Genomic DNA, 13,684 nt, shown 5'->3' with positions numbered 1-13,684 from the left:
AGAATAAGCTCGTTGAAGAAATGAAAGCAGCAACAGCAGCCATTTTTAATTTTGGCTCAAATGAAATGAAAGAAGCGGCAAAGAAAAGTATTGGGAGACCCAAACCCAGATCTGCTCCAAACCTAGAAACGGCGCCATTGGATTTGCTCCAAACCCAGATCTGCTCCTGATAAGAACATAAAAAAGGAAAGAAAAAAAAAAACCATTCAGATCTGGGTTGGTGTTAGTGTACAATTGATTTTTGTGGAAGAATTTGTGTACAAATTTTGGAATATTTTGGGTTTCTATTCTTTTGTTCTTGGGATTGAATATTCTAGGTTTGTTGTTCTTGTGTGTTCATGATCAAGATGAATTTGGAATAGGAATTTGATAATTTGAATGTGAAATTTTTGAGTTTATGGGTTTCTAATCTTATTGTTCTTGTTCAAGGATCTGAGATGAATGATTTTAGTTTTTAATTCTGTTTGTATTTTTTTTTAGTTAAAATTAATAAATTAATTTTTTTAAATTTAGATGCTGATGTAGAATTTTTCAATGCCAAAATAGATTTTTTAATTATTATTTTATTGTGCCGTCAGTCACGTTAGCATTTTCTGTTAGTTGGGTGACAGTAAGGACTTAAATGTCACACGTTAATTGGTTTAGGGACTAAAAGCGGTAAAAATAAAATGTAAGGACCAAAATAGAAATTGGATCAAAATGTAAGAACTAAAAGTACATTTACGCCTTATAAAAAAGAGAAAAGAAAATGATGAAAGAAGTGTAACGATAAAGTAGAGAGTAGTGGAGGAGGTAAAAAGGCAAAGAGAGAAGAGAAAGGTTGGAAGAAGTGTAACCATAAATGTGTACAAATAAAATGGGAAGAAGAAGAGTCAAGTTATGAAAAATGATGAAGTGTAATGGTGAAGTAGAGAGTAGTGGGGAAGGTAAAGAGACAGATGGAAGAGAAAGGTTGGAGAAAGTGTAACCGTAGGTGTGGACTAATAGGGAGAAAAAGAGGTTTTTGTTTTTGTTTTTGTTTTTTGTAGATAGTAGTGAGAAGAAAAGTTTGAAAAATAAAAGAACAGATAAAAAAAAAAGCAAATGATTTTGCTCAATGATTGAGTAGCAAAATGTATTGTATGTGTGTGTATATATATACACACACATACATATATAAGGAATAAGATGGAAAGAAAATAACACTCAATGTTGAAAGGAGCTTTCAATATAGACAATAAACAATTAGAAGTGCATTACATTTGGCCACAAAAAATTAATTTTGCAATAGACAATCAATAAAGATGGAAAACCAAAAAAATAAAATAAAATAGTGATGTGGCCGCTGATGTGGCTTAACAAGAGCGTAGAAACAATAAATGCTACACTTCAACTTTTAAATATATATAGAATAGATGAAAACGCTTCCATGACGGATTCTATAGCCATAGAACCCACTTCAATTCTAATTGGACCTCTAGTTAGTAGTCTCTACTCTTGCTAGCCAACAGTTGGGGAAGAGGGAGAAGGAAGCTAGAAGCTGAAACCAATGTTTGTTTGGCTACATGGACAATTTTTTTCATGGAAAATAGGGAGAATGGTTGGGTGGAATATATATATAAAAGAGGATTCCCCTCTTTCAATTGGATTTTTATGTGGTTCAAAAATACCCTTATTAATGAAGGATAACTTCGTTTAGAAATAGGGTCATAAATGTCAAATAACAAATTTTATTTTTAATTCAAAAAGAGAAATTCTAAAATTTAGGATATTTTTACTTTCACGTTCAAAAAAGAAATTACAATTACTGCTTATCTCTAAAGTTTATCATTTTTATTTGTTTGAAAAAATATATATATATATATATATATTTCTAAATTATAATAGATGCAAATTATTAATTTTTACTCAAAAAAATAGAAGAGCATCTGAGCACGAGCCCACGCACATGCTTAGAGGTTAGTGCGTGTGTGTGTGTGTGTGTGTGTGTGTGTGTGTGTATATCAATAGGTAAATCTGAGAGAAAATTCAATTAGAATTTGAAATTAAAATCCAATTTTGAGTTATGTGTCTCAATTTATGTGGGGACTATACCATAATTATCCACTTAAATTTATGCCATGTGTCCACTTAAATTTTTTAATTTTTGTGCCAAATGAGTTAATGAGTGCATAATACTAAAAAGTCTAATATTAATGAACTATTTCAAAAAAAAAATCACATATACTCAATAAATATTACCACACAACAAAGATTGCCACATGTTTTATCTTGTTAAAAATTAGAAAAAAATATCATAAGTAGTATTAAATTTAGGTAAGAATTTTAATATGTGAATAATTATGCTTACTTTTTTTTTAATAAATAATTTGACTAATTATTTATATTTTTATGATAAAAAATGTGTTTAATTTTAAATTTATCAATATATATGCATGTGATACATGCCATTTTTTATAATAATTTGACTTATTTTTATGATAAAAATTGTGTTTAATTTTAAATGTATCAATGTGTTTACATGGATTATACTCTAATTTTTTTTTTGATAACAGAATTATATGCTAGTTAAAATAACTAACTGGACAAAATTTGATAGCTTTTTTTAACATATGGCAAGGCTCACAAGTGTGTGGGGCAGTGTCAAATAGTTAATGCTTAATTTAAAACAGAAAAGTCAACTAATGTCTTGACCACAATAATTTAGAAAATATTTTTTAATGTATTTTATGGAAGAAAATTAATTTTTAAACCATTTTTTATATTTATCATGATAGCGGTTAGTGTTATAATTTTCTTTTTCAAAATAATCAATTAATAAATGCACATCCAAAATTATCATTAAATAAATAAATAAATCCGCAGCCATTAACGGGGCGTTAAGGCACCTAAAATTTTGCCCCTTTCTCAATTGAACCCCTAGGGTTTTCTTAAAAGTAAAAAGTAAAAAACTCAACTATTTAGGCACATCCAATTCATTTGGTTAGAAACTTTAGAATTCTTTGAAGTCAATTATCAGTGACTACGTTTTGAAACTTTTCTTTTAAATTGTGCTTACTCTTTTAAAATTGTGTCACGATTTTTGTGAGTACCCGAGGACCCGAAGACCTAAAGGCCCGAAGATATATTAGGAAGCGTAAGGAATAGAGGAGAATAAAAGTCAAGGGCCCGAGGATGAAGTGGGATTGTCCGGAAAAGTACGAAAGATAGATTGGTGATGTATGAGGTATATTGCAAATATCTAGGTTGGGATAGATAACTATGAACGTTGCATTGAATGTTCTGCATTAAGCTTTCTGGCCGCATTGAATAGGGAATACCAGCTTTATCCGTTGCATTAATGTGGAAATGACTTGAACAGTACAAGGCACAGAGCCAAAGCTTTTTTCCATTACCGACTACAAAGGAATGGACAAATGTCAGTAAATGGGGTTGAGTAGATGAGAGGTGTATGGCTGAGATAGTAAGGGTAAGGAGTATAAATAAGAGAGGAGAGAAAAAAGGGAAAGGGGGATCAGAGCGCCAAAAACTTTGTTATTGCTACCCTTTCTACAAATTCATTGTTTTGGGCCTTGAGTTATTAAACGCTATTTTTGTTGGGTTTGTGCATGATTTTTGGTCCTTACAATTGGCGCCGTCTGTGAAAACAATAAAGTGGGACGTTCTGGTTTGAAGGTGAATGGCGGAGGCGAATCAGGAAAGGGAAGAATCAGTAGGTTCCCAAAAGGGAAACCTAGCTATAAACATGCAACGCGGAGATGGAAAGAAACACACCCTAAGTGTGGTGGTGGAATCATATCGTAGTGATCAAGTGGCTGGACGACAATCACAAACTGAGAGGCAAATGTCTCGTGATGATGTGTTGCAGCAAATGCAATTAGAGATAGATTATTTGTGCAAACGCTTAGATTGTAGGAAGCGTGGTAGAAGGAGCCCGTCTTACTCATCCAGTGATAGCTCCGAGGAAAAACGAGGAGGAAATGGTCATCAAGCATCTGAGTCTCTTCCCAGTGAGTCCTGTTTAATTACTTCTTCTGGTGCCAGGGCAAAGAGGGGGAAGGAGACGCGAAGTGAGGATGGGTTATACCAAGGTGAGGGGAATGATGCAATGGGTAAAGCCTTGAGGCAAATCTCTAAATCCCCTTTTGTGACCAGGATAAATAAGGCAAAACTCCCCCACAGATTTTCTCAACCTATATTTACCATTTATAATGGCAGAACTGATCCTGTAGAGCACGTCAGTCATTTTAATCAAAAGATGGCAGTTTATTCGAATAATGAAGCGTTGATGTGTAAAGTTTTTCCTTCCAGATTGGGACCAGTGGTCATGCGATGGTTTGATGCTTTGGAGGAAGGTTCCCTAAAGTCCTTTGAAGAGTTGATGAGGGCATTCGGGGCTCGGTTCATAACATGTAGTAGGGTCCCAAAGCCTTTGGATGCATTACTATCTATGGCAATGAGGGAAGGAGAAACGCTCAAAAATTATTATGATTGGTATTGGGAAATGTATAATGAAATTGATGGAGATGTTGAAAATGTGGCTGTAAGAACTTTTAAGGTGGGGCTCCCTACGGAGCACGGATTGAGGAAGTCCTTGACAATGAAAGCACCTGTAGATATGCACCAGCTTATGGATCATATAGACAAGTATAAACGGGTTGAGGAGGACCAGATTCAAAGCAAAGGTAAAGCAAAGCTATTTCCGGAGAAAAGAGATCTTCGGGGAATGGGGTATCAAGGCAGTCGGCCTAGGCGAGATTTTCCAAGTCATCCATTGCCAGTTGGAACTCCTTTGGTTAATTCACTGTTCAAGGAACCTATACATCAAATATTGGAGAAAATACGAGACGAGCCATACTTTAGACAACCTAACAAGATGAGTGGAGATGCATCGTTGAGGAATCAAAATCTTCATTGTCATTATCATCAAGACAAGAGACATACCACAGAAGAGTGTCGGACGTTGCGTGACCATTTGAACTAATTAGCCAAGGCGGGAAAGCTCAATCATTTCTTGTCTAGGCTGGACGGGCAAGTTGGACATCAAGGTATGAGAATGTATCGTGGAAATATTCCTCGACCAGCATTAGGCACCATTAACGTCATTTTGGCGCAGCCGAGAAGAGGAGTTGAGGATCCTTCTCAGATCATGTTCGTGCATAGTAGTTTTGGGAATGAAGTTATGGAGGGAAGCAATCAACTGGCTAAAAGAATGAGGTTCTCGGCAATGCCAGTATTGGATTTTTCTGAGGAAGATAAGGAGGGAAACGCGTATCGGAGGATATGATGTGAAACGCGTCTTGGTGGATGATGGAAGTGGAGCGAAAATTATGTATCCCGACTTGTTTAATGGTTTAAAGTTGAAAGATAAGGATTTGGAGAAGTACGATTCTCCGTTAGTAGGCTTTGATGGGAAACCGGTGATTCCGCAGGGGATGGTTAGGCTGCCTGTACAGGTTGAGGATGCAGAAGTCCAGGTTAACTTCATAGTAGTTAGGGCGTATTCACCTTACATGGCCATTTTGGCTAGGCCCTGGCTTCATGCAATGGGGGCAGTTTCTTCAACTTTGCACGTAATGGTGAAATATCCTGTCCAAGGAAGGGTGGGAGTATTACACGGCAGTCAGTCGGTAGTCAGGCAGTGTCTAATGTCTGCAAGTGTTAGAATAGGGCAAGGTTCAGCAACGGGGGCAACTCCGAATGCTTTATAGCAATTAAAGAAACCTGCTCGGGAGATGGGTATTGATGTGGATGGAGGTTCCGCTGAAGAACTGGACAAGATATTTATAGGGGAGGGTAAGGAGAGATATTTTCAGGTGGGATCCCAATTGCCAGTATCAGAAAAGGAGGAATTAGTTAAGTTCTTAAAGGATAACATTGATGTTTTTGCATGGACGACCTATGATGTCTCGGGAATTAATCCAGAGTTTATTTGTCACCATTTGAATGTTAGTCTCGACGCAGTGCCCCGCAAGCAGCCTCTTTGGCGTGCGTCCCAAGTGCATGCCGAGGCAGTAAAAGAGGAGGTTAATAAGTTAAAGCAAGCTGGGGCAATCAAGGAAATCTTTTATCCTGAGTGGCTTGCTAATACTGTTGTGGTTAAAAAGAAGAACGGAAAGTGGAGAGTTTGTGTCGATTTCATTGATCTGAATAAGGCATGTCCAAAGGACCCTTTCCTTATTCCGAGAATTGATCAACTGGTGGATGCAACTGTTGGGCATCCTCGGATGAGTTTCCTAGATGCTTTTCAAGGTTATCATCAGATACCTCTGTCATTAAGTGATCAGGAGAAGACAGCTTTTCGTGCTCCTAATGGCAATTACCATTATTGAGTAATGCCTTTTGGTCTTAAGAATGCAGGCTCCACTTATCAAAGAATGGTGACTAGAATGTTTGAATTGCAGTTGGGGCGTAATCTGGAAGCATATATTGATGACATGGTAATTAAAAGTAAGCGAGTATGGAACCATTTGAGGGACTTGCAAGAAACCTTCTCAGTCCTTAGGAGGTATAAATTACGTTTGAATGCTTCCAAGTGTTCTTTTGGAGTAAGTTCGAGAAAGTTTCTTGGGTATATGATAACGCACCGGGGAATTGAAGTTAATCCTGACCAGATTAAGGATATCTTGGGGTTGCATCCTCCTTGAAATCCTAAGGAGGTACAGAAGTTGACTAGTATGTTTGCGGCATTGAATCGGTTTATCTCGTGGTCTGCGGACAGGTGTCGACCTGTTTATCACCTTTTGCATAAATTGAGAGATTTTCAATGGACGGATGAGTGTAATTTGGCTTTTGAGGATTTGAAGCAATATTTGGCGAATCCACCAATACTATCACGGTCGGAGAAGGAAGAAGTGTTGTATGCCTATTTAGCAGTTACAGATTATGCGGTAAGTCTTGTCCTAGTACGGAATGATGATGGAATTAAAAAACATTAGTAAATCTTGCAAGAGACCGAGAGGCGATATTTACCTTTGGAAAAGGCTCTTCTAGCCATCGTACATGCAACAAGGAAGCTTACCCATTATTTTCAAGCCCATATGATAGTGGTACTTACCCAATTGCCTTTGCAAGCTCTCATGAGGAAGTCAGATTACACTGGTCACGTGGCTAAGTGGGGAACAAGGCTTAGAGCTTATGATGTTAAGTATATGCCCCAGACAGCTATTAAAGGATAGGTTCTTGCCAATTTCGTGGTTGAATTTACGGAGGGTGGCATTAGGCAGGAAGATGTTATGCTAGCCGTGAAGTCTATTGGGTCGGGGAGTGTCCTTCTTTGGGAAGTTTATACGGATGGGGCATCTAACCGAAAGGGAGCAGGGATTGGAATTGTGTTGATCACCCCTGAGAAATTAGTCATGGAAAAGTCCTTACGGCTAGGGTTTGTAGCCACTAATAATGAGGCTGAGTATGAAGCTCTTCTGGCAGGCACTCAAATGGTTAGGCATCTGGAAGGAGAAATAATTGAACTCTATTGTGATTCCAGATTAATTGTCGGACAAGTTAACGGAGAATTTGAGGCAAGAGATGAAAGAATGAAAAAATATCTCGACCGCTTCAAAGGGATGTTAGGCACGTTTAAAAGTTTTAAAGTAAGACAAATTCCAAGAGGGCAGAATGCTCATGCCGATTCGTTGGCCATGTTAGCCACATCCTTGGGCTCGAAGTTACTGCGGACGATGATGGTAGAGGATTTGATGACTTCTAGTCTTATTGGCATCCCGGTAGTCGAGGTTCACAGCATTCACGTTGGCCCGAGCTGGATGGATTCGATTGTGACCTTTTTAAAACATGGTATGTTACCCGAGGACAAAGTGGAAGCAGAGAAGGTACGGAGAAGCGCCCCCCGTTATTGGCTTTTTGGGGAGCACAAGTTGTACAAATGTTCTTACTCGGGGCCATATCTGCTCTGCGTGCATCCTGAAGCTATTAAGCCTTTATTGGAAGAGTTGCATGAGGGAATATGTGGAAGTCATACTGGGGGAAGATCGTTAGCCCACAGGGCCATGACTCAAGGGTATTGGTGGCCAAATATCTAAAAGGCCTCCCAAGAGTATGCAAGGAAGTGTGACCAATATCAAAGGTTTGCACCAAGCATTCATCAACCAGGGGGAGTCTTAAATCCATTATCTAGTCCATGGCCTTTTGCTAAGTGGGCTTGGATATCGTTGGACCTTTTCCTCGGGCAACTAGTAATAGAAGGTGGCTCCTTGTTGGCACAGACTATTTTACTAAGTGGGTGGAAGCCGAACCATTAGCTAACATCAGGGATGCAGATGCTAAGAAGTTTATTTGGAAGAATATTGTAACTCGCTTTGGAGTCCCGCATACTTTGGTTTCCGACAATGGACTTTAGTTTGACAGCAAGGCTTTTCGTAGGTATTGTGGGGATCTGGGAATAAGGAATGGATACTCAACACCGGCCTACCCTCAAGGAAATGGTCAAGCTGAGGCTACAAACAAGGTCATTTTGGCAGGGTTAAAGAAGCGATTAGACAATGCTAAAGGAAGATGGGTAGAGGAGTTGCCTTATGTGTTGTGGACTTATCGTACTACCCCCCGAAGGTCAACGGGCGAGACACCCTTTTCAATGACATATGGAATGGAGGCGGTAATCCCGTTGGAGTCAGGCTTTCCCACCTTGAGATCTAATCAGTATAATGTTGAGAGCAATCATGACATGTTATGCGATAGTTTGAATACTATTGAAGAAAGAAGAGAAGTGGCCAGTGTGAAGATGGGTAGCTACCAACAGAAACTCAAGCAAACGTATGATAAAAGAGTGAAGTCGAGACCTTTAGTACTAGGAGATTTGGTTTTGAGAAAAGTAGTGGGGACAGCAAAGAATCCTGCCTGGGGTAAGTTAGGGCCTAATTGGGAAGGACTATATAGAATTATGTCTGTAGCAGATGTGGGGGCCTATCGTTTAGAAGATTTAGATGGAAAATTAGTTCATCGCCCCTAGAATGTAAGCAACTTACAACGTTATTACTATTAAAGGAAGAGCCTTCTTTTGTATAAGTTGTAGGCTTGTTTTATTTTATTAGTCTGTGCTTCTTTATTGGAATAACTTATATCCAAGTGTTAAACTAATCTTAGCTCTTGTCCATCTCCTCGGGCCACAAGTCTAAGAAAAATTAACACCCTAAGGAAAAAGCTTAGTGTTAAACTGATCTTAGCTCTTATCCGGCTCCTCGGGCCACAAGTCTAATGAAAAATTAACACCCTAAGGAAAAATCCAAGTCTTAAATTGATTTTAGCTCTTGTCCGGCTCCTCGGGCCACAAGTCTAAGAAAAATTAACACCCTAAGGAAAATCCAAGTGTTAAACTGATCTTAGCCCTTGTCCGGCTCCTTGGGCCACAAGTCTAAGAAAAATTAACACCCTGAGGAAAAGCTAAGTGTCAAATTAATCTTAGTTCTTGTTTGGCTTCTCGAGTCACAAGTTTAAGAAAAATTAACACCATTTAAAAAAAAAAAAAATCTGGAACCAAGTTTAGTCTTTAGCTGGCTTCTCGGGCCGTAAGATTAGGAGAAATGAACACTATACATAAGGCATTCCAAGTGTCAATGTAACAAAAAGGTGTACCATAGGTCTTATTCTAGCTTGCGTTGCAAAGTAGGTATTATTCTGGCTTGCGTTGCAAAGTTGATGATCGTGTTGTGTTTTATGTGTATATGAAAAGTTATTATTTTAGTAGTAAGGAATTGTAATCAGCAATGAGCAATGAGCAAAAACAAAAATTTAATATTTGAACATCGCGATATGTTGACAATAAACAATATGCATCATTGGCACTACTATTAATTCGTCAAAGTCAGTTTAACAAACCAAAAAAAAAAAAAAGAAAAAAGAAAAAAAGAGAAAAGCAACAGCATTAAATTCTAAAACAACTTGTAACAAACTCTTGAAATCATAAGTCAAGTGTTTGTTTGTTTCTCTTTAGTGTTCTTTTTCTCTGGTTCTTTCTCTTTCTTTTTCTTTTTTGTCTGACCCACCTCCTTCGTATCAGCTTCATTTTCTTCGTTCACCAATTCGGTGTTGGGGGAAGGGTTCTCGGCTATTTCTTTGCGCTTGGAGTGAACAGAGGAAGGTTCTGGGTCCGGAGTGGTTGTAGATGAGGGAGGAATGGAACTGGAGTCCGTTGTTGGTTTGGAAGGAGTAGGTGCCAGCTGTAAAGTAGAAGGGTAATAAACGTTGTTGGGATTTCGAAGCTCAGATTTGGTGGATACTTCGGCAGCATCTAAGGCCCGACCCCAAACTTTTAGACAGAATGCACAGACGACACCTTTGAGTTGAGCTGTGAGGCTGTCAGCAACTTTCTTCATACCAGCATCATATGCTGTTTGCTCAGCATCAGCCTTTTCCTGCTCCTTAGATGCTAATTCCTTTTGCGCCTGTTTAAGCTCCACCACAGTGAGAGCTAGTCTGTTTTGGGCTTGATTCTGGGCTTCAAGGGCAATATTTGCCTGTGACTCATAGCTTTACAAGGCTGATTCTGCGTTTTTATGAGCTTTTTCCACTTCGGCTCGTCGAATGAGGGTTTCCTTCAAATTCTGTTCTGCTTCGTTTTGAGCCCTCATAGCGACTTTGGTGTTGTTCACAGCTTTTCTAGCTAAGTCCAAGGAATGATCCACCCATTCCTCAGCCATGAACGAAGCGCCTATAGTGTATATCAATTACAAAAGTTATATGAGTAACGCTTTGAATAGTAATAAAGATAAAATGATATAGAATTGTGAAAGATACCTTAGCCAAGTCTTGTTTTAAAGACAGGAAGACTTCTCTTTTGCGGAAAAACCGCAACTCAGCCATGTTCTCGGGAAGGCATAGGGCCTTTTCCAAACACTCGGCCGCCAAACTTGAGCTCCCTTTTTTCGGGTTTCTTAGATTGGCATCATCAAGTACGGGGCTGCCTGAGCTTAAGGTAAAGCTGGGGCGCTAAACAGATACTTTTCTTGATTGATCACCACTGGTTTCCTTGGAAGATCCAGTATGGGCGGGCTTCTTGGAGGGGTTTTTTCCCGCCCTAGTATCCTTTGAAGGGAGGTCGGGGTTCTCTCCTTCTTTGATCTCTATGATATTTTTGCCACCTTGACCCCTTTTCCTTTTCTTGTCCACGACCTCGGGGGGAGGGGTACGTGTCACTGCTGAGGTGATGGGACAAGGGGGTACGGTCACAGCAGGAGAAGAACTGCCGGCATGGGCTTGTAGTAAAGCCAGGAGATCGGGTTCTTTCCCTTGGAAGCCCATGTTGCTTGTTGAAGGAAGTTGTGAGTCGTGAGGGGCGTCTTCACGATAAAAAACTTCAAAGTCCTTATCCGTTACCTTGGGGTGACTCGGCTCGAAAGCTGAAGTTTTTTCCTCGTCTGCAAGATTAGTGAATTGCTCTTGGGAGTAAAGTAGTCTGGCTGCGAGAGGGGCAGGGAGTTGTGCGTCCTGTGTTCCTGCTGGAGGGGGCGTAGGTAGTAAGAAGCCAGGCACCACAACGTCAATTCGAGCTAAACGAAGATCCCTGGCCCGGATTACATTTTTTGGACTTTGAAAACGTTTGGTGGAAGGGGTGTAGCCGAGAATGACGTGGGCTGCTTTAAGTTGACCGTCCCTATGCAAAAATATTTCCGACCAGAGAATTCTGTTCAAATCCTGAGGGTTCACAGAGGATTTGTTTGGAGCGGTGTGGTAGTCGTCTGCAGTAAGGGATAAAAATTGTTAGGAAAAGTTAATTAATATTAGATTATAAAAGAAGACAATTGATATTCCTAAGTATCACGTCGGTCCTCGGAAACCCTACTTGGCACCCCATCTTGGGTAGGATAGTGTAATCTGTCATGCCAATTCCTCGAGATGATGAGGTAATCCTCGTCCATGCCTTTGCTTGAGTCAGGCAAGCAGGAGATCAACCTAACGGTTGGGACCCTACATTTCATGTAGTATTTGGTTTTTTCCCCTTTTTGGCAGTTGTACACTCAGTTTACATCATGCCAGGTTAAGTTAGTCCCCATTTTACGATTTAGGGCATCTACACATCCTAAGATCCTAAGGACATTGGGAGAACATTGGGCTGGGGTAAGTCTATAGTTTATAAGAAAATCCCGGGTCACCCTACCCATGGGGATTTCCATTCCGCCTTCGATAAAAGCGATCATGGGAATTAAAACTGACTCGGGTGGCCAGGGTACAACTAGCCAATCTCCTTCCTCATAATATTGAATATCTACATCGTCAGGAATCCTATATTGGGCCTTAAAAGCGGCCTTTGCCTCATTCGTTTTCACTAATTTAGCATATCTACCCATTAAACTTTATGATAGAAAGAGAAAAAATAAACAATGAAGGAGAAGCAATAGGAGAGCTGACACACCTCTGAAGAATGCTTAAAATTGCTCTTCGAGAGGTCCTTTTTCCTTTAATCCTTCAAAATGCCAAAATGAACCTTAGCCAGCCCCAAGGTTTGCTTTTATAGGGGTAAAAAAAAGGGGCGGTAATTTTCCCGCTCATAAATGAAAGCGCAATCTGAACCGTACAATGTTAATCTAGCCGTAGAACGTGCGGAGAAAGGGAACCGCCTGACACCATAAATGATCCATTGTGGACTACGAGGCGTCAGGAGCGTGTCACAGGCAGCGAAAAGACGTTTGTACGTATGAAAGCAAAATGCACGTAAGAAGTGTATCCGAGAAGTTAAAACTTGGCTATTAATTCGTGGTTAATAGCCCAAGTTTTAAGGGGCTATTGTGAGGACCCGAGGACCCGAAGACCTAAAGGCCCGAAGACATACTGGGAAGCGTAAGGAATAGAGGAGAATAAAAGTCAAGGGCTCGAGGATGAAGTGGGATGGTCCGGAAAAGTACGAAAGATAGATTGGTGATGTATGAGGTATATTGCAAATATCTGGGTTGAGATAAATAACTATGAATGTTGCATTGAATGTTCTGTACCAAGCTTTCTGGCCGCATTAAATAGAGAGTACCAGCTTTATCCGTTGCATTAATGTGGAAATGACTTGAACAGTACAAGGCACAGAGCCAGAGCTTTTCTCCATTACTGACTACAAGGGAATGAACAAATGTCAGTAAATGGGGTTGAGTAGATGAGAGGTGTATGGCTGAGATAGTAAGGGCAATGAGTATAAATAAGAGAGGAGAGAAAAAGGGAAAGGGGGATCAGAATGCCAAAAATTTTGTTATTGCTACCCTCTCTACAAATTCATTGTTTTGGGCCTTGAGTTATTAAACGCTATTTTTGTTGGGCTTGTGCATGATTTTTGGTCCTTACAATTTTAATTATAATTGTAAAATAGTGAAATTATGTTTAGTGAAAAATGTTAAATTTAAAATATTTTTACAAGTTTTAAGCGACAAATTGTTATTATTAGATAAAAAAAAAAAATTTGTGGTGAACTTGGATTAGGTCAACAGTCTACTATTTAAGATTGATTATGAAAATATATTTAACATAGAGTTTATCTGAAGTCTTGAAAGATAATTATAACATGCTACTAACCCCGCAGGTTGAACCATTTCTTCCCTAAACTCTAAGCACTTTATACATAGGGAAGTGCTAATTCAACTATAAGACCTTTACCTATCTGAAGTCTTGTATTAGTTGAGGGGATTAGAATTCGATGCAATATTATACTAGGTGCAATTTACCATTTTTACTCACATTTTTTTTCACTTTACACATTTTTAACTTTTACTTT

At 39.2% G+C, this 13,684-nt stretch overlaps 1 protein-coding gene across 1 annotated transcript; it reads left to right on the top strand.

The window, feature by feature from the left end:
- Positions 1-5,714: 5,714 nt before the first annotated feature.
- Positions 5,715-8,944, top strand: LOC142628568 (uncharacterized). Its single transcript, XM_075802638.1, has 5 exons — positions 5,715-6,134; positions 6,384-6,487; positions 6,701-6,869; positions 7,158-7,996; positions 8,344-8,944. Exons 1-5 carry the CDS (start codon positions 5,715-5,717, stop codon positions 8,942-8,944), a joined length of 2,133 nt encoding a protein of 710 aa, XP_075658753.1.
- Positions 8,945-13,684: the final 4,740 nt, after the last annotated feature.

Source organism: Castanea sativa, chromosome 3, assembly GCF_040712315.1.
Source record: "Castanea sativa cultivar Marrone di Chiusa Pesio chromosome 3, ASM4071231v1".
Classification (NCBI taxonomy): Eukaryota; Viridiplantae; Streptophyta; class Magnoliopsida; order Fagales; family Fagaceae; genus Castanea; species Castanea sativa.
The sequence above is the reverse complement of the archived record's forward strand: the minus strand, read 5'-3'. Positions and strand labels throughout refer to the sequence as shown.